Raw genomic sequence first — 25,017 nt, 5'->3', positions numbered from 1 at the left:
AGAAGTAAAGAATAATTCCAAACTTTTGCTATCGAACTACAGGTTGTATGTTTCTTTTGAATGGCACGTAACTTGAAAGCCTAAATGTCAGAACCAGAAACTTTAAATTAGTTGCATAAGGACATGCATGCAGGCTATTAATTAATATGTGGACATCATGTATGGGAGAGAGTTATATATTTAACTTCTCCTCCTTGAAGGGTTGCTAACAGTTCTCTTTGACAGAGTAGATGGGCTCAATCTGTATGTTACACAGGATTAATTCTGCATCTTGGGGTGTCTTAGAAAAACAAGTGATACTGAATGATGCCTTAATTGAAAAAGATGGCATGTCTGGAGGAAAAAAAGCAATAGCAAAAAGTCTTCTAGCTAATGTAGCACTCGTGTGTGTGACATGTTTTGAGTCTGCATTTAAAGAACAGACACTTGCATAATCTCCAGAAAAGACACAACGTACAGAATGTCCTGGCACACATGACTGACTTTTCCATTTCTGGTAATGTGCAGCCCTTTATTTTGCCTCCAGTAACAAAGGAATGGAATTATTACCTAATGTTAACTTGCTTGTTTTGTTTCTCAGTGTCTTATCCTAAACGCCAACAGCTTTCTTTGTGATGCTGAGTCATGCTTATTGAGACATTATCTGTTTGTTTCAAACAGCTATGGCTTGTCTGAGCCGCCGTTTAGCCATACTTGGCGTTTCCAGTGTAAAAGCTTTCCAACATGTAGGAACTTTAGGGAACCGTTTTAAGCTCCCTATTATGTATCGAGCATCTTCATCAAGCACAACATCTCCTTCCTTCTCTTCCCACTGTAGCTTTCTAGTCAGATTTGACTTGGATATTTTGCAGAAGTTATCTTGATGTTTGTTCAATTCAAGTTGCCAAAGAAATCGCGTTGATTTGAACAGTGTATTGTGTGTAAGCCTTCTCCCCTCTCTTGTTAGCAATTATGCTGTACTTGCCGCCCTCCAGTGGTAACTACTGCTGCTTACACTTGAGTGGAACCAGTTTTCAGTCTCTGACTTTGTTGCTTGAATACGTGTTTCGCAGAATAGCAACCCCTGTCACTTTCCTGCTCTGATATTTGTCAAAGCTTAAGCGTTAATGCTTCTAGTGAAAGAAGGTTGCTCGTTAAACCTAAGGATGTTGTTATACAGGCATGACACTCGGTTGATGAGCTCAGAAATAATAATATAGTTATTACAATTATTAAGAAAATCCATCTTCCTCCCTGCCTTCCTTCCCCAAAGCACCCTCATGTGTTTTGCCACGGTGCGCAAAGCAGGTTTACAGTCTGAATCATCATACTCACACTTAGTAATTCAGGCACTCCCTTGAATAAAAGAGTACAGTTTATAACCTGTATGAATTTTTCAGATGGGCCATTCTCCATCAAGTTCTTGTAGTTTGGTAAAGATTTTTTTTTTACTACTTTGAGACCTAGTTTTGTGTCTTGTTTGTTCTCTGGGGCTTCTTCGTTACAGTCACTAACCGCAGGTGTTACTTGACATGGATAGAAACCTTTTTAACTCCTTTGCTCTTTGATGGCTAAGTATGCAGCAGTACAGAACAAAAGATGCTCTTAGACCGGAGGAGTTGACAACAGTTCATCATTCTGTGCTTTTCCTTAGAAAAGTCAGTTAAGATAGTTACTTATAGTTTTAAATGAGACTCCAAATTTGCGTTTGCTCTTCATAATATAGCTATATTTTCTCCCAAAGATAAAAATGAAGATGGTTTGGAAAGAGCAAAAGTTAAAACCCTTGGAGCCTCCAGAGAATGCAGCTATTGTGGAAAGTATTTTCGCTCAAATTATTACCTCAATATTCATCTCAGAACTCATACAGGTAAATGGGCTTCACCTTTGTGGGAGGGGAAGGAAGTCTGCTGAATCTAGTTGGATGGAACATTTGGTTTTGCTTAGGAAAAACAAGTTGCCTTCAAAATTATTGATATTAGGAAAAAAGTTTTCTCTAATGCAAAAAAAAAATTTCCAATTGAAATTTCTTAGGAGTTAATTATTTATATAAGTGTAGATCCTTTCGAATAGGGCTAATTACATAAGTACTGTTAAGAACACAATATATTTAAAAACTTTAATTCTGCTTTTAGTGGTCTAGCAAAAAGTTGATGGGGTTTTGTTTTTTTGTGTGTTTTTTTTTGTTGTTGTTTTGTTTTGGGGTGGGTCGTTTGTTTGTTTGTTTTTTAAATAGTCTATTTCCCATCTGCTAGGTTGGTTGTGTACCATTTGCTGCTACCTGGGAAAAAGCTGTGTCTATTTTTCAGTTCAACTTTTTGTTTTCCATAGCCAGGCAAACTCTTTATACTTCCATTAATGTATGTCCCTGTTTCTTTTGAAACAGCTCTATTTATAGTTGAACTGTAACATTTGTGTTGTTGAGTAGCATACTTGTGGCATGATCAAGGGCTACAAATTGTTGGAGTTGACCCACAGCTATACTTCTTGCTTATCTCAGCCAAACATATTGTCAGCTGCCATCTCCATACATAGCCTCTGTGTGGAAAATATCTTCATCGTAGCCAGAAGATGTCACTGTAGTTAGTAAAAGCAGTAAGATATAGTTGTTTAAATGATTTAGATGAGTTTGAGAATTACGAGTATGTGGAAGGGGGAAGAAAAATCTATTTTACTGTTTCGCAGTCTACGTTATTCCCTTATCTTTAATGGTATTCAAGACTTCAAATCGTATCAAACTTATTTACTGATAAAACTGTGTTTCAGGTGAAAAACCGTACAAATGTGAATTCTGTGAGTATGCAGCAGCACAGAAAACTTCACTGAGGTATCATTTAGAGAGGCATCACAAGGATAAGCAAGCTGATAGTGCAGCAGATGTGAAAAGTGACAGCAAAGCTTCATTACAGAGTCAGGAGACGGGGCTCTTGCTGGCTGCTGATGGTGCTCAAGAAACCAAAAATTTGAAGAGACTTTTTGATTGTGCCAAAGATGCTGAGTGCTGCCCACCTACCAAGCAGCAAAAGCAAGTTTTGCCCATGAACAATGCAATAGGCAGCACAGTCCTTTTAAAAACGAAAAATAATTCTAGGGAATTGAACAAAGGTTCTGTTTGTAACAGTTCAAATAAAATACACAAGAATGTGTCCACTCCTTACCCGGAAAAACGAAAAGCTGAGAAGGAAACGAAGGAAGCTCAGCCCAATGTTCCTTATAAAAGAGAGAGAAAGTCTTCTGCGGCATCAGAGGGAGATGACGTCCAGTACGTTTGTGCTTTAAAGGATGGAAAAAAGGTGAATGATGTGCGAGAGTGCACTGAAAACTACAAATGCAAACCTGCGGTGGGCTGTCAAGAACAGCCCTTGGACTTATCTATTCGGACTTCACAAAAACTTTCAGTGGTTTCAACTGGAGACGTACCAGCACCCAGCACCTGTCCGTTTTGTACTTACAGAACACTTCACCCAGAGGTTCTAATGATGCACCAGAGGCTGATGCACAAATACAATCCTGAGACTGTTAACAAAAATGGCTGTAGAAGCAAGGTTCTAGCTAAGGGCAGACGCACTGCATGCCCTCCAGCTCTGCTTGGTAAAGATGTGCCTCCTGTGTCTTTTAATTCTATTAAAATTAAGCCTTCCCCATCTACACAGCAAAAACTGTTGCAAACGGGGAAAGGTAAACAATGTCACCCTCCACAGAACAAAGTCCCTCTCTTTTCAGTGACTGACTCAAGCAGCACAGCCCCGAGTAACCTCAAGTTTCATAAACAGCAAAATAATATTGGAGCTCAGGCAAATAACTATAGACAACCTCAGCAAGAAATGCACTCCATTCCGAGTATCTCTCCAGTACTGGACAAAGTAAAAAGATCTGAATCTAAAGTAAAAGCTCTAAATGTCCCAGTGCCTCAGTCTGGTCTAGTGATCAGTAATATGGATGGGGCTTTCGACTCTCACCTAAATGAACCTGCCTGGTCTGCTCATCGAGGAAGAGACTATCATTGTACTAAACCTGTGAGCAACGTAAATCTAGACTATGGTGAAACGTCTTCTAAACGAATGAAACCTAATCTGTTAGCTGTTGAACATATGGACTCTCCAATGGCTAATTACAGAAGATACGAAATGAGCAGATTTCGTGTTGCAAACAGATATGCAAATCTGCTACCTCAGGAATGTTCTCGCACCAAACCTGCATCCTCTGTTTTGCCAAACAAACAAGGGCTTCTGACTTCAGATGATGTTGATCCTCCCAATGTATTGACTGTTCTCAAGCCTTACGAGCCATATAGCTCTGGATCACTTTACAGTTCTTGTGGATCTAGCAATGGCCAAGTAACCAGCTCTACAGTAGAAGGTACTGTATCTCCTTCCAAGTTAAATGTCTTACACCCTTACAAAGGAAGGTGAATTAAATACAAATAAGTGTGTACCCACCTTGAAACACAGAAAACTAAGCTGTACTTAACATTTCACCAAGTCCAGTCAATGCTTTGATTTTTAAATTTAAAATCCAAGTTCAGCAAACTCCTGGCTTGGGGAACTAGGCGTGGAAGGTCTGAATTTTAAAGAGGGATTTAAAGTTCCTCAAATTCCCTCCTCCCCCCCCTGCCCCCGCCATGGGTCTCTGATAGCGAACATGTATTGTTTGCTCATCAGAGCATTCCAGACATGCTAACTAATCCAGGATATGGAATGAGCCTTTCTGCTTAATATCCAAGAAGTCTTGAACCATTTGGAATATTAGTAAAACCTCTTACAAAAAAAAAAGCTGTCATGTGCAGTTGTTCCCTTCAGTTGCAGAAAAGGATGTGTTACAAATCATAAAACCATGATTTACATCTTCTACCTCTGTTCTTCAATGAGTTTTTATAATGTTTAGTTTTTAGTGGGAACGGAATACTTTGTTAAATCAGACAACATATTTCTGCTGTTCTAATTATGGTGTCTCATTGCACTAAGTAGTAATGCTTTGTGGAAAATTCTGGGCCTAGCAGAGATAAATGTTTTGTGATATATTTGTGAAGACTTTGGTACTTTCATAAAACACATGCTTTTGTGTTTTATTCCTAGTCAACATTTTCAAAACTTAGCAGGAGGCCAAGATTAAAAGGTGCTAGGTGATATTTAATCAGTTGTCTATTTGTATAAGATGGTATTTATGACTTTGAGCTGAGGTCAGTATGGACTTAGCTACAAATATAGGACTTCGAATTTTGAAATCATGATCCTATTATAAAAATGAATAGTGTGTGTGCTGTGTAGTCTTAAAGTCTCTGCTCAGTTCTTAAACTCTGTGAATGATTCTATTCTCTGAAGGAAGAAAGATTGTTCAGAAGTAGTCTGGGTTCATCCCAAGCAAGGGTGTGTTACCTTGGGTCAGAGCGAACTGCAAAATACTAAATCTGCATTTAGTTATGTGGCATAAAATGTCTTCACTAACTCTGTTCTAGTTTTTCTTTGCTTGTTTGAAGGCTGTGGGCTTCATAAGTATTCAGGCTTGCCTAGTGGATTTTGGAAGAATGAAGGCAAAGTGTTGAAGTTCTGATTTGAGTCTGAGTAGAGAGTGGATAAAGGAAAAGCGAGCATCACAGCTGAAGTGGTTGTGAAATGGAGTTAATTCCTAGTTGCATGAAGAAGGTTGTCTGTGTACCATGAACTGGACCATGAATTGCTATGAGGAATGCAAAATAGGCACTAGGTTATGCACAGAATGCAGAGGGACGGGCAGAAGGACAAATGCTGCCATCTTTTGATTCCTTGTGATCTGAGAGAATGAAATACACACGCAGGGTTTTTTCTGAGAACAGAAGTAATTCATGCAGTTCTGGAATTTACTGCACTTTGCAAAACTTTTTTGTGTGTGTTTTTTTTGTTGTTTTTGTTTTCAACTAATGGTTGGTAGCAGCTAAGAGCTTAATATGTGATCTCAATGTTTGGTTGAGGACATGGCTGTCCTTAAGGCCTAAACTATGTTAATTTGCACCAGCTGCGGACTTGTGCTTCATGACATTGCTATCCGTTGAACAGGTAGAACATTCAGGATTTTGAGAGAGTGCTCTCAATGTTGTATAAAACCTTATTTATTTTCATGAAAACAGGAAGGGGTAAGTGAAAAAAAGCCTTGCAGCTTCAACCAGCTACACAAGAGTAAATGAGTCTGTACCCCAGTGACTAGATGGTGGGCAGTGTCTTGCTCCTTTCCAGCATTACTGTACAGTGGGGTTAGGGAATTTCTCTTATTTTGCCAGGAGTCTTAGTGAGGTTAGCCTGTTGAAGTAGCAGTTGATGCAATACTATTTTTAAACAATGACTTCATTGGAATCCACCTGGTTCTTCTTTTGAAAGCTCCACCTGTCTGCCAGAAAAATCTGTGGTAGGCTTTTCTTCCTCTGTGGTAGGAGCCTGGAGACAGTAGCCTGTAGACAAGAACTTTCTACTGTTTCTTGTTATTTAGAGCTCTCAAAACTATGGCTGCAACTAATTTGATGGTATTGTTGTCATGGAAATAAATATTCCATTGTTGGTTACACAGTGCTGTCTTGGGGCAAGAAAAGCAACTTCTGGTGGCTGTTACCTACATTAAAGACTTTGAAACAAGACCCCTCTCTGTGGGTTTTCTTAGCAACTTCAGTAACAGCCCTGGGCAATAAAACGGAGGCTTTTAAGGCTAATTTCCTAGTTTTCCAGCTATTCTGCTCAGACATACCCAGCCCGAACCTTGATGGTTGTTTGAGAAGGTGGAAGGTAGCAGACAGGCCAACTTCTCAGTATTAGAGTTTTAATGTGGGTAGAGACAGTGAAGATGAAAGTTTCTGTAAACTTTTTTTTTTGTTAAAAAGCTGAAGTACAACTGTTTGTCTGAGTTGCAACCCCTCAGAAATGTATTTTGCAAGATATGCAAAATACTGCAGGTGTAGACCTGCAGGTTTTTAGTCTTTTTATTGAACTCTGGTGATATTATAAAACATGATGTTAAAACCTTTTTTAAGGGCCCGTGTGCCTTGTGGCAACGTTATTTAGGTCCTATGAACATGTTAGTAGCATGTTAAATGCTGGATCAAGTTGTCAGGAGAATATGTTCCACTTGGCAAACTTGATTAAAGCATGATGCCTTCCCTTACTGCTTGTAAGCTCTGCCATTCTGTGTTGCCCTGAAGAGACAGAAACATTCTGAAACCACTCAGTTTGTGTTATTTTCAAATTAGTTGCCTTCGCAATGGCAACGTGCTATCAAGGATAACCTGTTGGCTGATTGATCTGGCAGAGGCTGCAAATTAAAGACAATTGCTCATGACACACTCCAATGGCTTCGTAGATTCTGTTGAAATATTAATTTGGCTTTGCCATTTTAATTTAATTAAAGCTTGCTAGGTTTTTTCAATGCTGCATTTAAAGCTTTCATGGAATACGGATGGCAGTTGGGCTGTTTGTATCCTGTGGGAGTAATGATTCTTGACTTTTTTCCTTAATTTTATGAAGTGTTTTTGACTGCTTGCTTAAGCTAATAAGACTTAATATGGAACAGGCATTGATTTCACATCTATAAATCTGAATTAATGGTCTCAGATAAACATGAAATTACCTGTATACTAGACTGAAAATTACATAACAAAGGTATTCAAGTAAATGTATATTAACACTCTTTAAAGTGTCACAATTACCATATAATCTCTGATGGCAGTAAGGTAGTATACCTGTTTTTCCTCTCAAATATATTCAAAAATTCAATTTTAAAACACAGAAACTGAATACATAGGCATCATGCTAGAGAATGTACTGCAGCAGTTAAACCTTCTTAAAACCAAGCCTGCTGTATCATGAGTTAAGCAAAGATATTTCTCTCTTCCAAAGAAAATTAGCAAAATCTGGAGAGAGGAACGTCATGTGTACACAGCTTAGAACAAGGTTTTTAAATTAATATTTGTCATTGCTCTTGTGTTTATTCTGAACATGGAATTTCATATAATCTTTTAATAGGACCTGGGATGTCTTGTCTCGGGCCTTGCTTGTGACATGATTTGTGGTAGCATCTGTGGGGTTCTGGGTACTAACATAGACCTGCTCACATTGAATGTCTGACCAATTAGATTAGGAGGAAATAATTCTAACTCCTCTAATTTTTTTTTTTTGTCAGGAAAGAAATCAGTGTCATACCAACACTTATCTAGCAGTGTGCTACAAAAGCGAAGTTATGAAAGCTTCATCGCTAGTGCACACTTTCGGCCAAGTGAGAAGAAGAACTGATCATTTACTTCAAGAAACGGTAAACAAACCTTTTGGACTAATTGTTACTTAAATGTTTCATTATGTACTTGTAATATCAAAGGTTGCTGCATTGCATGTTTGAGAGGTTATGAAAGTCTGAACCAGAGCGACTGTACAAACTCCTCCTCTCTTGCAAAGTGAACCAGATGTTGGTGTAGCAGCATTAGGTATTTTGAATAGTGTTAGTGGCTTGCATAAAAAGTACAGAGATGCTCCTTTTTAAAAGAAATGGAAGGGCTAACAATAGGTAAATATATTAATTAATTAAAATACTAGTGGGAAGTATTCAACAAAAGGGCTTTCCCCTTAAGTCAGTACATGGTAGTGGGGAAACAGTGTGGAGAACTAGAAATGAGAGGAAGTGCCTGTTATGACAGCTCTTGAATCCTGTGAGAGGTTATGTTGGTTAGTCCTTCCTGAAAACGTAGACATTACTCATTTTACAACTTCTGAAGGTTGCGAGGTTTGCCTCCAACAACAAGATTCTCTTTGGTGGATTATTTCATAGGGAAGTAAGGGCTTCTTGATACCTCCTTGACAGTTTATCTTTGTGTACTGGAGGGGTTGTTCCAAATAGTTTTTCCATTGTTTGACTGAGGGATGGGTGTAGCCTCTCGGGGAAAAACAGGTCAAGTGAAAAGAATTAGCCTGGTGTTCTGAATTCCTGTGCTTCATCTCTTCAGTTCTGTAGCTGTATCTCAGAACTTAACAGTCCCATTGTGTTTGCAACATTCTTAGCTGCTAAGGAGATAACTACTCCGTAAGACGATAAATAAATACGTCTGCATGCTTTTTTCAAACCCAGAGCTACAGATAATCTTCCTTATTCAAATGTAAGGAGACAGTCTTGAATGCTATAGTACCTGGACCAGCATGCAGTATTTTATGGAAAGATTTCACGTATCTAGGGGAGCAGAGCTATCTCACATCTAGTTGACAGACAGCTTTTAAAATACTTTGCTTTATTTCTTGATATTCTTCTAATCTTACTGCTTTTATTGTCCCCCTACTGAGCATATTTTTGTCTAGTTCTGTTTTTTCAAGCTAACTCAATTTCCTGTCTGTATTTTTACTTGGGGCTTGAGTATCTTCAAAAGTAGACTTGATTGCCAGCTTTTATTTGGCAAATAGAAGACACGGACCTTATATGGCAATATCAGTTTCTACATACACTTATGCAAGTGCGTGGAAGAAATTCACTTTATATATTTTAAAGATACTCCTCACAACAAAAAAAAGTGTTGTACTATTTTATAGTTGTATACTACAAAACCTTTTCTTTTTTCTTTTTTTTTCCCTAGGTCTAAAGACACAAGTGCATGTTCCATGGAGTTATACCTGCAGTTCATCCCTTGAGAAAAATAGTGAAAGCTACTGAACTAAGCTGTGATTGTACTGTGTATAGAAACACTACAGTTTTATAATACTGGTTCTGTTGACGTTTTGTACCAAATAGCCATAAGAAGTAGTCTGAACAATTGAGTTATGAAGGTGTGTGGAGAATGTATATCTTGACATTGACTTTTGAGTATTTTTCATTAGAATTAATTGACCAAATATTACATAGGAATTATATTTTTACATACTGGAGCGCTGCTGAAGAGTTTCTCTTTGAAAAAATATATAAACATTGCACCTCAGGTAAACTGTAAATACCGAAGTTGAAATCCTGTTGGCTTCATGCTCCTTATTCATAAAAGTGAAAGTTTCTCATCTGTTTTTTCTGTTGAACTATGTTAGTTTTTTTAAAACAACTTCCAAATAAACTGTCTGAAACTGTCCAGTTTATACATGTTGTGAATATCAAAGCAACGGTGCTGACATTATGCTGATTTGCCTTGTATATGTTAGGACCATAATGTGTTGGAGGGATCTGTTTCCTGAGGTTGTTTCCAACACATTTTTAAGTGCAAAGATGAGGCAATACTTGACATTTGGATTTCAGTATGGCATTCCTGAAATACGGTTGGATTCTTCTCTTGACATTGGTTGCTGTTCTTCAGAGAAGCCTCTTAAACATCTCTACCAACATACAAACTTTTACGGCAGAGAATACCTGGGACTTGCATGAGAAACGATACTAATCTAAATGTTTCAAACGTTTAGTTTTGTACTAAACTCAATACAGAGTTTCATTTAGAGGAAAACTACTTTGCACCTTTGTCCAAACTGTAAAGTCACGAACAAACAGACTTGCAATATGAAATGGGATCTACAGACTTCAAAAGGGATGTGGCTATGGTGTAGCCTGCTTGACTGTGCTTGAAAGCTTCTTGATGTCAAGTTTTAGCATCTACTGGGTGTTTAAAATAAGTGAGAAATAACCTGTTAGTAGGAGACTGTCTCCTTTTATTTTTTTGTGAAGACAACAAGAGTTTTTTCTAATGCACATGCAGTTTAATTTTTGTAAAGGGAAGATGGCCAGTTACCAGCCAGTAAAGCAGAACTGTTGCTTATTGGGACTTGCATTCCGAGTAGTTTCTCATAAAGCCTGTAGTTAACAGTTAATTTCTTCTGTACCTGGCTTTGACTTCCATATATTTTAGTAAAACAAAAAATGAAAAATTTTGCACTGTTCGTTTTGCTCTCTTCCCTCATACGGCAAATGTAAAATAGCGAAACCTAGAAACTCTTGTTTTTTCCTTATGCAACTTGAGATGTTCCAGTTGTATGTCTTAGTTCCTGTATATGGGACCTATTTTTAACGTCTCTGTAAACTGGCGATGTAATGAAGTGCTGTGTATCAGGAAATTGTACACTATTTACCTTTTTTCCTGTTCATAAGCTGAGCCATATGTACATAATCTAGATTTTTTGTTTTCCTAGTTTTGCACTTTTATAGCCTATTTTTTGAAGATGAATTCACTTGGAAAATGGTTAATCTATTTTTTTGTGTGATCTTTCAATGAGTCTTATAGAATGCATGCTGTAACTGTCATCTGTGTACCTTACGGGGTTCTGTGATTAAAATGTACAGGGCTGGTTTTTAAGATATTTCAGCAAATAGACCTAAGACTTGTTTTTAATCTCCTTTATGCTGGTACAGTTTCCCTCAAGGCTTTTTTTGGTAGGTATCTTGGGGTTGGAATGGAAAAATGGACATGAAGACTCTATTTCACGGCAGCATAGCCCTGTACTTCAGAATACACTTTGCCCATCAGTATTAACTATTGGGATACTACTGGTTTTGTATGTTTCTTTGGGAATAACAGTGCATATATAGAGGTACAAATTGTTGATTTTTTTTTTTGTTGTTTATGTATTTATTTCATTCCATTTTGTTTTATTTTAATTGTTGAAACCAGAAGTCGTCAAGCAGTAGGCACACATTACTCATTTAATTTATGATGTATTTCACTTTAGTTGAGTATATTATTACATATGGATGTAAATATAGACATGGTGTTTTGCAAAACTGGTTTCTGTGTCTTGCTTTTAGAGCCTGAAATGAGTTGCCTGAAATTTTGTATTCACTTGAACTTTTGTCTTACTTGCACTGCAGGGGGAGGAGGAGAAGGAGAACCTGGCAATAACCAAAACCAAATTCACGCCCTGTTCACTCACTTATATGAAAATACTGAGTCACTTCCCAGAAAATCCATCTGTGAGACATAAGAGGAAAACTCTTAAAATAATGAAGAAATCTTCCCCCCCCCCTCCCCCCAGTTATTTTCCTTCAAGGAAGGAAGTTGAGTTACTGTATGCATTCTTTCTGGTAATAAGAAATTGAGGAGAGCATGGGGTTGTTTTTTTGGTGTTTTGTTTTGGGTTTTCTTTTTGGTGAGGCTCAGAATTTGTATGGGGTTAAACAGGTTCTGAAAAATTTCTAGGTCTGATTTGTTCTTGGACCTTGACCGAGGTGTCAGACCTCACCAACACCGCTGGCCATACCTCAAAACTAGACTATGAACTTGGAAGAGTTAGACTTGTCAAAGGCAACTCATCCTTGAGAGAAAGGGAGCCCACCAGATGAGATCCCCAACATAAATCACCTGCATTTAAGGGCACTTATATGAGTGACCACAGCCTCGTTGACATCACAGGTTAAGCTTTTGATTCCTGTGCTAGGCTGACACTTGTTGTCATGATAAGGTTTGTAGAAGTAGGTTGAACTCATTTCTTAAGTGAAGCTTTTATCCTCCCTACCAGCACTGCTTTTGAAGTGGGAGCTTAGGAACAAAATGATGTGATTTGTGGAGCTGTCACTTGCTCTGGAAACAGCAAGTCCTTGCAGTACCTGTGGCGCACAAACGAGGGGTCTCGGAGTGTTGCTGCTGAAGATGTTCTGCTGGGCTTAGGGTAACTTGACTGTCAGGAAGTTTCTGTGCAGCACTGAATGACAATGCGATAGACAGGATGCAAGAAATAAGTACGAGCTTTGTAAATCATCTTTACTATAAGTCATGGTTTTCCTTTAGTGCTCCTGGAAGTTCGAAGGGTCCTTTTCAGCAATAGATAAGATGTACTGACTTGGAGACAATAGGTGTGTGTTCCAATGACATTAGATATACCATTTAGATGCCTACATTGCCATACCAATTTGTGAGTGATGCCAGTTGTCAGATTAAAGAGCAAATCTTTCTAAGTGACTGAGAGGAAGGGGTTAAAGGTATGGAACTAGTATGAGACTATTCAGCTGAAGGTTGAGAAGCCTTTTTTGCTTCAAGTCTCTCGCGTCTTCAAGCAGTATGGGATTTTGGAGGAGTTTTTTTCAGTGTTGCCATGTCAGTGTTATCAAATAATTCATTTCTCGGCTGTGAGCTATGTTAATACTGCTAAAACATTTTTCCCTGGCATTCTTTTGTTATTCCCGGCCTAAGTTGAGTTAATTGAAAGACTGAGACTCTCTTTGGGGGAAGGCTAAAATGAAGTGGAGCCAGTGAATCAAGCTCGTCTGTCTTTTCTCTGTTGGTGTTGTAAAGCTGCTCTAGTTGAGGGGTTGGTGTGTTGTTCTCTCGACTCAGTGGTCTGCTGTGGTTTCTACTCCCCTGATGCCAACGAAGCCTGGTGATAACTGGTTTGCATAGTAACCCAGTTAGTTAGTATAGTGCCAGGCTCTCTTCGTTGCCTCCAAGCAGGCTATCAGAGGACTTCAAGCACTATCTGAAACGCTGGAAGGCACAACTGAAATACAGTGTTTGTCTGCAGTGAGTGTAACGTCAGATCAGCATTATAAACACTGGTTTGGGGGATCTTGCTGGGCTTTGAGTGAGTTACAGTTAAGAGGCGTAGTCAGACTACTGTATGTCTTGAAATTGTGAACAAGCAACAGTCATTTTGTCTTCTGAGGGAGATCTAATATTACATTACAAAACAGTTTCTTCTTCCCCTTTGTGAAAGAGGAAAATATGCAAGTGCCTTACTGAGCAGATTTCTCTGTTCATTTGCACACACTTAAGAAAAGTGCATTTAATTAGGATTAGCAAGTCTCTAAATTGCAGATGGTTCTCAGGGGAAAAAATAGTTATGAGTGGATTCATGACATTAAAATCAGTACATTTAATTCAATTCCATCTTAATATTAATTCATAACATCTAAAGTAGTAGTTCCTACAGAAGATATTCATATGACTTAGGATTACTGGGAAAAATGAGATCCGGCCTTTCCAGACATGCTAGAGCATGATTACCACGTGTAATTATGCAGATTGAGTAACTACATGCTAATTACAAGAGTGCCCATTTTGACATGTATTGTTATCTGTAACAGGGGTTTGTTGTATGATAGGCAGTTTTATTTAGTTTGGAGTTAATTATTGATAGATACTGAGTCCAGTACCAGGTCGTTTATGGAATATTGCAGAACTCAGTAGCTGTTAGGAGCCGTCGGAGTACGATTCCAGAGACAGCAACGCTGCTGGGTTCAGCAGCCTGCAAAAACCAGGAGATTCTGTCTTGTTAGAGAGTTCTGAGTGCCATGTTGGCCTCTGTTCTGACCACAGACCTGCCATCTCTTTCTGTAAAGAGGTACATGTGAAGCTGTGGTATCTTCCCAGATCATCTGCTCTTAACTTTATTGTTGGCTGTAGTTGAGCTGAGCCTGCTCTGCCTGTGGCAGATACAGCAGCTTTATGTTCCTTCTGTATGTGTTTGTATGAAAGCAAAGTAACATACTTAGCTCTGGACAAAGCTGGACCTTTCTGCAGGATGACGAAGCTTGGGACTGGGGAGCTCTGGATTTTTGTGATAACACTCCCCGTGAGAAGTTTCCTCCCTTTGTTTCCGCTGAGGTTATCCCTAGCTCCCTACAAGCAAAATACCATCGCTGTCGGCTTCTGGGCCAAGCTGGGCTCCACAGCCTCCAGGAGCTCCTAACTCCTGTTTAACACTTCCCAAACTTCTCATGTTCTATAAGACGGGGAAGGTTGTTATCCCCAGTCTGTGGGTAGAGCGCTCTTGAAAAGAGTCATTGCTCCACTCACTCTTACTCATGGTGGAAGCTCTAGGGTGGACAAAGGGGTGGCTCTCAGCAGCGTTGGGATCAAAAGGTGATGTGGAAAAGGCCATCACAGCATCGTGTTTCCTCTTCCTAGTGAGAGCTTGGAGCGTGTTTGGGCATTAGATGGCAGTGTCAGCAAAGAGGAGCCACCGCCAAGAAGCCAGAGGCAGAGAGGAGCCGTCAGCCAGCAGCTCGCTGTGCGGAAGGTGCGATGTATCTCAAGGCCGAGTTTACTTTAGATTCCTAAATTAATTAGCGATTGCATAGAAGTAGATGAAAGTAAAACAAACACAGCGCTGCCCCAGAATAGGCCATACATGCAGAAAGATGTTGACCTATTTAAATAATTTGTGTAGCAGAAATCACAGTATAACCAGAAAACTTCACTGACAAGTGAGACGAACCAAAGGAAATCTGTAGATACAGAAATGTTATCTCTGATTTTCTCTTCTCACCCTATCAATATTTACTGAGATGCTGCTGAGCAGACTTAGTGTGCAGTTTAGCTGCTGGCTACTATTATTTTTGACTGCTCAAGATTTTATCATTAATTAAATGATGCATTTTATAGTCTGGTACACATTGCTACGAGACAGACGTTTCTCTGAGTAAATCTTAGGTACAAAACTATTTGCATGAGCGAATCTGGTCTAATAAATAATTATGGAATACTTTGGCATTTAAAACTCATTTTGCACATATAAAAAGTTTTCATTAATCCTCTGTGAAAGTCCTGACCTAATTACTGATTTTTCGTCTTGTTGAATAATTGCTTGCAAAGAACCTTTCCGTGATTTCATCCCTCCATTTTTGGTGCAGTTTGTTGGAACAAGTGGGAAGGAGTGAACAGGAGGAGCCGGCGTTACCTGTGTCAGCCAAGGAAATAACAGACTTCTTGGTTTTCTGATAATTCTGGAAAATCAGGAAATACTTTTCACTCAGAACCAAAAACATCCCCCTTTTCAATTAAAAACCCAAAAAGTTCACATTTTGTCATGAAATGTTATTTCAGTTTAGGGTACTTCTGAATGTCTTATACATATATATATATATATGTTCTCAAAAATCTAATTAAACATTGCTAAATAAAGTAATTCTAAGCAAACCGAATGAAACTTTTAATGTCAAAGTTAAGCATAAATAGCTCGGGAAAGAGAAAGTCAGAACAACTGAGTGAAGTTAGAATTAATTCAGTAATACATTTTCACCAAACTTGCATTTTTTCCTCCTGTGTTCTTCCAACTGCCTCTCACCGAAACCTCCAGAAACTCCTCAGCTTTTCAGCCAGCAGACAAGGTGGGTCATACCTTTGCTTACAGGATTCTGATCTCAGTTAAACGAGGTGAAATGACCCTGCCCTTCAGTTCTCTTCATTGCCCAGGCAACATATTTTCCAGACTCAATTTTTTTGGTAAACTTTAGTGCACGTAACACCTTAACTGAAGCACCTTCCCACTGCACTTCTCAATGTTGGCGTTGTGCGTTCACTCTGTGCATTCCGCGCAGTCGGATGAGGATGAGATTTGTCACTTCATTTCTGTTTCTTTTTGATTTACCTTCGGCGTTGTGTTTGGGTTTGTATTTCTTGTCTCCCTCCCTCTGCGACTGTTGCTTGAGGTTAAAAGGTAATTGAACTCAACATTTCTATTCAAATTGGGTCTTGTAAAAGTCTCTTTTAGCAGAACTAAATGTGGGCCTTTGACATTTTGACAGAATCTGTTTTCGGGTTGAAAAATTTCTTTCTCAGTAAGACTTTTGGTTGTTTTCCTGTTTGACTCCAAAAGCCTGAGCTGATCATCTTTAAAGCATTAGCACAATTGCTTGCAGATGGACTTTTCATATAAAAAATGTGATTTCCCCCATTCTCTAACTTAGCATTATTGCTGTTTTCTGAGGCGCAGGGGCTCCTCATTTTGTTAATTTAAGCAGAGTGTGTTCTGGGATGAGTTTATCCAGAGCTATTGATGTTTCATCAGTTACTTCAGAAAAACAAGCAAACAAAATCCACAAACACTTGTGATGCTGTGCGGTTCTTGCTGACTAATGGGAATACTTGAATGTCCTAGTACCATAAATGTTTTGGATTTGGTTTTTGGTTCTGGCTTCTTGGTTTTATTATCTATCAGTGATTTTTGGCACTGGAAATATAAAGCCTGATTTTGGGACACCTTAATCACACCTGAATTGCATCACGCCACTGATCTGTGCACTCGAAAAGCCAGATTCAGTGAATTTGGTTTTGAATGCTTTAAAAATAAACATCAGTGATAGTCTACCAGCAAAAAGGATTTTTTTGGTGAAGAGCCAGCTCTGGTAACTGAGGAACTGTAGCCATACTTGCATCATTATAAATTAAAGTTGAAATTAATGTGAAGCTGGCATCCATTTCTGAAAAAAGAAACTTCATGTTTAAGGTATAATTCTCTGGGAAGTATACCTTTTATGTAATTTAATGTTTCCTTTGTGGAAGCACCTGAAATGCCGAGCCTCAGCATTGGTGCCCTGTTCTGTCTGGTCACTGTAGGAAGAACCAGTGATGTTTCAAAGGCAGCGTTCATCGCCACATACGTACAAAGTCCCTAAATACGTTACAGCCATAAAGCACCACTTCACCAGCAAATGCATGTCTTTTCTGTATTAAAAATTTTGTAAATACCTTTTAAGGGACAGTACCGTTGCTAAATGTTTTCAGTGTGTAGCCAGTCTTGGTTTCCCAAATACTCTTGTTAATGTTGAGATTTATCTGATTGGCTCTGTAAGAAGCCTCCTCCTCCCTCACTAGGGCCCTTTAGACATGCGATGTGCTTAGTATTTTAGGGACCTTTTCAGGACAACGAGAGGAGGCAACAAAGGGCTCAGCCCAGATCACTGTTTGGGCTGCAGAAAACTCTGTGAAAGTCCTAAATTTTGCAAAATAAAGTGGTCCTGACCTTGTTCCGCAAAACTGCAGTGATCTGATATGCTGAGACGAAATAAAGGCAATATTTGAACTGTGTTTCTCCAAAGCACAGCTCAGGTAAGAGCTCCTTTAGGCCATGCTGCTGATGTTTAAGGTACCACACACTCCCAGGGCAGCGGGGAGCTGGGTACCCACCCAGACATCTCACCCCATTTTGTGCCACCTTTACCCTTCCCCATATCCTGTATTGACTGGTGCCAAGTGACGCTGACCATCAAAAACAGGGCAGATGAGGAGATGTCATCTGAGGAGGGCCCAGCTCAATTCTCATGTGCACGTAGCCTGAATCTGGCCGTTATTTGGTGTGGCTGGTTGTTTCCACTCGCAGGGATGAAAGCCCAGCCCTGTGCGCGACTGCCAACGCCGGTGCGCTCTTGCTCCCCTGTGAACTGGTGGATGGAGGAGGAGACACCTCCCAGCTCATTGCCCTGGCTTGGGTAAGCGCCAGCTGCTGTGGTATCTGTGTGTGCTGCATCCTGGGAGGGTCTCCATCATCATCCTCAAGGCCTTGATGCCTTCTCATGAACAAAGAAAGATGTTCCCAGTAGTGGGGAGCAACTTAATACAGCCTGAACTTTTATATTCTGGTTTTGGTTGTTTCTTTCTTGTAATATTTGGTACCTCTCTTTCCATGAGGACAGCCTGAGGTCTGGAGCCCAGTTAAAAGCTCAGTTTGCTCCAGAATTGCCTCTGAGCTGGAACTGAGGAATCAGTGTGAGCCAGGAACAGATGCTGAGGATATGGAGGGTTGCCTTTTGTTCCTCTAAACTTTTGTTTTCCTGACCATAAATCTTCCTATTAAATGGCCCTGAGTACACGAAGCTCTCGAGCCGCTGTGCGGTGTGGTGTGCTCAGCAGCCATGCCCCGGGCTCGCTTGGGAACGGGGCATCCACTGTGCTCACATGCCTGGGAACGCTCAGGCCGTGCCCGGGCGTGAGCGATGGCCCCACGCGGAGAGGGACCCAGGCCGGGCACCCCCTTGCCCATGGAGGGGATCGGGGTGATGAAGGGGGCTGTCTGTGACCAGTGGCCAGCTCAGGTGGCGCTATTGTGCTGTTAAATTTTGGAGCAAACTGCGAGTCCTTCACGTTTTGTGGTGTCTCAGGAAGGTGAGTCAGATAATCTCATGGCAAAGCCCAGCCCTCGGTCCCAGGGTCTCCTCTCCTGCCTTCCACAGACCTGGTGATGTCCCACCTGAACGCCTTTGTACCATGACCCTGGTGCCCTTCTGGAGCTGGTCGATCTCTCCTTAGTACCCAGACTTCACTGTCAGACCAGCTATTTAAATTGTAAAACATTCACCAAAGGTAGACAGAAATAAATTTATTCCTGAATTGTTGAATAATGTAATATTCGTGTTGTACATAAAAGAATCACAAACCACCCAGCCTGATTTTCCTATGAAAACATTTAACTTTTATTAAATCAAGACAGTTTTAAGGAGCAGCAAAAAATGAAAGCAAAAACAATTGAACCAGCTTTCAAAGTTGCCCTGTAGCCAAAACATCCATCTGAGAAGCTGAAGGGTTGATTTTGTTTGTTTGTTTGTTCTTCTGTTGGAGTGTATCACCAATAATTAAAAAAAAAAAAAAAAAAGATGCAAGTTCAAACCCTTGGAATAAATTAGAGCAGTCTCTTAAGCCTGCTGAGAGCTGCCTACAGCTGCTTTGGCTGTCTCCATCACTACGGGAAGGCTGCAGCACGGGCAGGCGCCTCATCCTGCCCAGCCAGCAGGACCCAGGGCTCCGGGACAGCCGGGACAGCTGGGACAGACAGACACAGCTCCCTGCAGCCCGGGCACCTGGCCCCGCAGCCTTAGGGTTGGCGTGGGCCCTCCGTCGCGTGCGAGGGCACGAGGTGAAAACACGCTCAAGGGGCACAGGTACTGCTGCTCCGTGGAGTCACGAAACTATTCGGGGTCAACGCCTGTGCGCCTTGCAGGTGAGACTCCCTCCAGGCCAGGATTTGGCCCTGTACCTATAAAACATGCCTAAACCATTAACTATTCTTCCCAGGAAAGTGGCAGAGGACCCTGCGTGCTGGAGTTAAGTCAGAAAGGCTAGACAAAGCCCTGGGGAGCGGTCTGCGGGGAGCAAACCTGTATTGGCAGACAGCAAGATAAATTGGATGATCTAATAGTCCTTTTCCATCTCTAAGTTTTATGATTCATTTGTTATTTTAGCCATCTATATATATTTTTTATTTTACCCTAGAGGGGTTTCTTGAAATGTGTGCAATATATTCCTTTAAAAAAAAAAAAAAATCACTTAAAATAAAAAGGCAGTGTTGCAGGATCCAAGGCACTGTCTCGTAAGTGTATTTGCTAATGAACTACTTCAGCGCGTAGAACCACCAGAACCCCGTTACGCAAACCCAGCACAAAGTGGAAGGGTGGCTCGTGCAGGTCGGCCGTGGGTCCACGTAGGTGTGGGACGGTCACACTGAGAAGTGGGAGATGGGGAGAGAAGGGTGCAGAGCCTTTCCTTGGCTTTGGCTCTGCATGGTGGTGATGGGTGGCTGCAGAAGGGGCGGGTGATGCCCTGGTGGCCCCTGTCCTCCATGCCAGGCTGGAAAGACCCTGAGGGTGACTTGGGAAAGGCGGGAGATCTGGAGGAAATCAGAGGAAAAGGGTGACGGCAGGGTGAGAGGACACAGCCAGCACTTCCCTCCCCTCAGAGCGGGGCCAACTGCCCTCTTCTCCAGTGACCGGCGAGTGTGTGGATGGGACAGGGAGGATGCAGCGGTGCGGGGAGGATGCTCTGCCCCGGGGACCGCGGCCGGGCTGCCTGGGGATGGGCTCCGTCGCCCATCGCACGTTTTATCGTGGCGAGGAGGCACGGCGGCGATCAAACCGGGCGAGCAGGTGAGGCTGTACCCATCGAAATGTGACAGTGCGAGTCTCGGGAATCTCTGCCACGGGGAGCTGTGGCTCACGGGCAGTAAATAACCCACCGCGGCCGTGGCGGGAGCGGCCGCACTCGGTGCGTGACACATCGCCCCGTCCGGGGCCGCGTTACGGGGGGCGAGGGAGCGCTTAGGGAAAGGAAGTGTTAAAGAGAGCCATCCGTCTGCGGGAGCGCTCGGGAAAGGGTGGTTGGTATCTCAATCATGCCTGGTTTATGGCTAGCGAGCCTTGAATTTGTGTGACAGCAGCCCAATGCCTCGCTGTAGATTACTCCATAAATAACCCAGGCATGGAGTGGTCAGAGGAGCCAGATGAGGGAAAGGAAAAGATATGTAGAAACAAATGCAGGGTGGTGTAGTTGTGTTTTGGTTTTTGTTTTTTTTTCTTATTTTAAGTGATTATTGTTTAAGAGAAGGGAGGCTGCTAGAAATCGTTCACAATTTTTACTGGAACAGGCACATTCCTGTGGTTTTTTTTACTCCCACAGCCTCTCCAGGTCAGTCTTTTTCTCTTTCTGCAGAGAAAGAAAGGGGAAAAAAAAAAAGAAAGAATGAAAAGAAAAACCCACACAAAAATCAATCCATCAAATGTCATTACAGATTTATTAAGCCTGATGTAGAAAGACTTTTAACAGTAACATCTTCAGAAAGCATAAAAAGAGCACTTCTGTTCAGTCTTGTGCTTTGAAAATCTAAATATATTTTTATCATATAAATAATTCTTTTCATGTTTTAAGTGCATCTGTTTTTTTTTTTTTTTTCCTTTTCAAATTTCCATTTTACAATTGGCCAAAACTGAAGTCTGCATTGACTGAAATGAAGCCATTTGCAAAGCTAATGATGTTGTGAAGCATGTCTATGGTGAACCATATCAGCTAGATTTCAGAAAGGTAGTTCAATGAGTGCAGCATTAAAATGAGGGACAGCCTCCAGCAAAATCATAATTGAACACACCCAAGTCCTTAATGTCTGCAGTTGGGTTTCCTGATGCAAATTACGATAACATTTCAGATGTGAGCAGTCGCTTTCCAATAGCTGCAGTGGAAAAGAGACATTTTATGCCACAAAGGAAAGAATTACCATGTTTAAAAATGTAAATAATATATGTATAGAAACCTTTTTTATGGAAATGAGGCATTCAGGATTATGTGAACAGTTTGGGCTATTTTTTTTCCTTTTAAACACAACAGATAAAGATGTGTGATCTATTATTCAGGGCTTTAATTACAGTTCTAAAACTGCAGTGATTTTATTAAAAAAAAATCCCTGGGCACAAAAAGTAATGTTTTCTGTGGTAAAGTTGAGGGATTTTTTTTTTTTTTTTTTACAATGTATTTACCGTGGTAACAATACAGAACAAAAAAATCACCATTAATAGATTTCAATGCTGCAAAAATCATACACAGAAATACATCTTAAATGCACTGGAATACAGTCATCTTCCTGTAAATCAGAAAAGGCCTCAGATAAATAGGTTTGACCTGATTTAAATTTAATGAGATACATAGTCCTGATTGTTAATAATTGGTTTGGGGGAACCCAAAACAATAAAAGCAGTAATCTCCTCTAGTATAAATTATACGAATTTATTTAGCAATCAACCTAAGGGAAAAAAATATGCCATCAACATTATCAATTTGTTTAGTTTAAGTTAGTTATAATAAGCAAATAATTGGAAGCAAAATTGCCAGCTAGACTTTGAGAAAGACAGTAACTATTGGGAAGATGCCTGTCTGTGAGGAAGCTTTGGGGCCACTAGGTGGTATGGTCCTCCCAGCAGAAAGGGATTTTTCCCTGGTAAGGACCATTCATAATCATCAAAACCAAGTGAAACATGGTTTTGATTAAAACAGCCTGTTGGCTCAATAATCTTAGTAATTTTAAAAACATCCTTAATGTGGAAGAAGAACACTGCAATGTCAGAAATGGCCTTGGGGCCCATTATAAACAGCAACAAAATAAATAAAGAGGAGAAATGAGAGGTCATGAAAACAAAATTAAGCTAATGTTTCAAATTTTGACAATTACGAATTGTTCCTCCAAGAAGACATTAAAAAAAAATTCAGGCACTATTAGATAAAATACAAAGAGAATAATTGTACATGTATGAGTTTTCCCATGGGACTAAGCATGCTTTAAAAGCAAAACTTGACTTAGATTTCCCCTCTTCCCCCCGCCCCCCTTTATAGCCAGCAATTGGGCAGGTCTCATGCAAACACAGACTTGCTTCTCAGAGTTGCTCCAAAAACTCATCTCTAATTCCATTGAACCATTAAAGGATGAAGACCAAGAAAATAAACAAACAAACAAAAATTACAAGCATATTTTCTATATAAAAAAAAAAAATCCCCCATTATGGACCAATTTTTCTGTAGGAAACCGAAACAGGCAAATATAACAAAATCTGTGTTCATAACATGGCAATATAGTTAATATATACAAATATGTACAGTATAAAAATGCATCAAAGGCATAACTTTTCATCCAAACAAGCTGCAGTGCACAATGAAAAGCAGCTTGCCCCCCCCCTCCACTCTAAGTATACAGGCAATAGATTCTATACAGCATGCACTTGTTACAAAATTAGTGCATAAGCACTGAAACATTCTACTGATAAAGTCACCGTGGGTCCTCTCGGAAAGGAGTCCCATTTGCGTTGTTAGTATAAAAAAATGTGTTTATTCTTTCCTTTTTGCGATTTGTAGTATATACATTTTTTTTTTTAAAACAGAAATGACCTTTTGATTTTTTTTTTTAATTATTATTATTTTTTTAAACAAAATTCTAGACCTAAAACCACGGGTCACGGATGTAACCTGAAGATGCTGCCAACAACAAACTTAAATACATACCACAAGTGCTGGGGCAGAGCAAAACTGTCAAATTTACTATTATGGCCAACTATGCTCTAGTATTTAAAATGGGGATGGATCTTACATGATTCGTGCTAACATATTCAAGATAACAAAAACCAAAACAAACATACAGAAAAAAAAACCTACAAGGGAGGATTAATAAGTGGTGCCTGAGCACTCGACAGAAGGGCGGATTGTACCAGAGACATAGGACAGTGAAGTACCCTGAGCCAAATAGGAACTGTTTAGCTTGTCAGCTTTTGCAACCTGTATTGCACATTCCAGCATTTGCTGCATCGTAAAGCCAAAATACTGCATTGTACATCCTGAAGATATCTGCTGCTGCGCTCGATGCCAGCAGTGCCCAGCTGTTCCTTCAGCCACAGAATCGTTGCCTGTTTATAAATAGATACACACACACACACACAGTGTGCCAGTGTATGCACAAATATGTGAATGTGTGTAGGGGGTACATATCTGTATATAGCTGTGTATCTATCTAGATACATACAGATATGTACTTTTTTAATATTACATGGACCAGTGAGTAAGTGAAAATATTGCCCATATAAATCTTCCACATTTGAGACAATTGTACGGATGTTTCAGTGTTGTAAATACATCCTTTCACCTGGGGCTGATGCCCCCACGGGGATGTGGGTTTCAAGGGAAGGCATTCCTTGCATTTAATGTAGCTGCATTTTTACAAGATGTTATTTTCATTTTCTTTTTAAAATATGGATCTTTTTTCCTGCTATCTCATTTAAGAGGTCTAATGAAAGAATTTGTTGTCTTTACTTAGATCAAAAAAGAAAAAAAAGTTTGCTCAGCTAGATGGTATGACCTCAAGTGGAGATGTACGACCTGCTGGGATTAGTATTTAATCTGTTGTCTCAAACAGGGCTTTTTACAAAGGCCTGAAGACATTTCATGAGCTGAGAGTGATGATAAACTGGAAGTTTATTACTCTGCAGTTAAGTCCAGTGGTACAGCTATTTCACTTTTAAAAATACTCTCAAAGATAATATCGTACAGACACTTTGGTACGAGAAGCAACAGTGTCATCTTAAACCTCATCTACTCTTCACATTTTCGCCGGCGTAGTTAAAACAAAAAATGACCACTAGTGTAGACTGAAGCGTACCGGGATAAAAGTGCTTGCACTGGTATAAAAGTGGTCCAGCAAAGCAAAATAAGCTGTACCCGTATAAAGTGCTTTACAGCGATACAACTGTTTTTACATTAGGACTTTTACCAGCATAGTCACATCAATAACAAAGTTTTGCAATCACTTCCCTGACATAACTATAAAACTTCTGAAGTGCAGACTGTGCCTTAGATTTAATCTGCATGGAACTAGAGACTGTTTGCTGAAGTTGTTTTCAAAACCATCTAAACATGTTAGGAATCCAAGGTTAGGACTGTGAGGACGAAGTCTGGAGCTGAGTAGACAGAGGGTAACTATGCTGAATTCAGAGGAGTAGCTCTGGATTTACACCAGAATAAATGAATTCAGAATCTGGCTTCTGTTTTTTAGGAGTTGGTATAAATAAAGCTGAAGACTGAAATGAAATTGGAGGGAGGCAGTTGCAGGGAAGACTGGGAATGTG

At 40.2% G+C, this 25,017-nt stretch overlaps 1 protein-coding gene across 1 annotated transcript in view; it reads left to right on the top strand.

Moving 5' to 3' along the window:
- ZNF217 (zinc finger protein 217) overlaps positions 1-11,646 on the top strand; it is a 28,835-nt gene extending 17,189 nt beyond the window's left edge. The window contains exons 3-6 of the mRNA XM_086622962.1: positions 1,724-1,849; positions 2,746-4,338; positions 8,119-8,247; positions 9,551-11,646. Of these exons, the coding sequence (XP_086479088.1) occupies positions 1,724-1,849; positions 2,746-4,338; positions 8,119-8,228 (1,829 nt within the window). The 3' untranslated portion in view covers positions 8,229-8,247; positions 9,551-11,646. The remainder of the gene's footprint in view (positions 1-1,723; positions 1,850-2,745; positions 4,339-8,118; positions 8,248-9,550) is intronic.
- Positions 11,647-25,017: the final 13,371 nt, after the last annotated feature.

This window comes from Tauraco erythrolophus, chromosome 18 (genome assembly GCF_009769465.1).
Source record: "Tauraco erythrolophus isolate bTauEry1 chromosome 18, bTauEry1.pri, whole genome shotgun sequence".
Taxonomy (NCBI): Eukaryota; Metazoa; Chordata; class Aves; order Musophagiformes; family Musophagidae; genus Tauraco; species Tauraco erythrolophus.
This window is presented reverse-complemented; position numbering and strand designations above follow the sequence as displayed.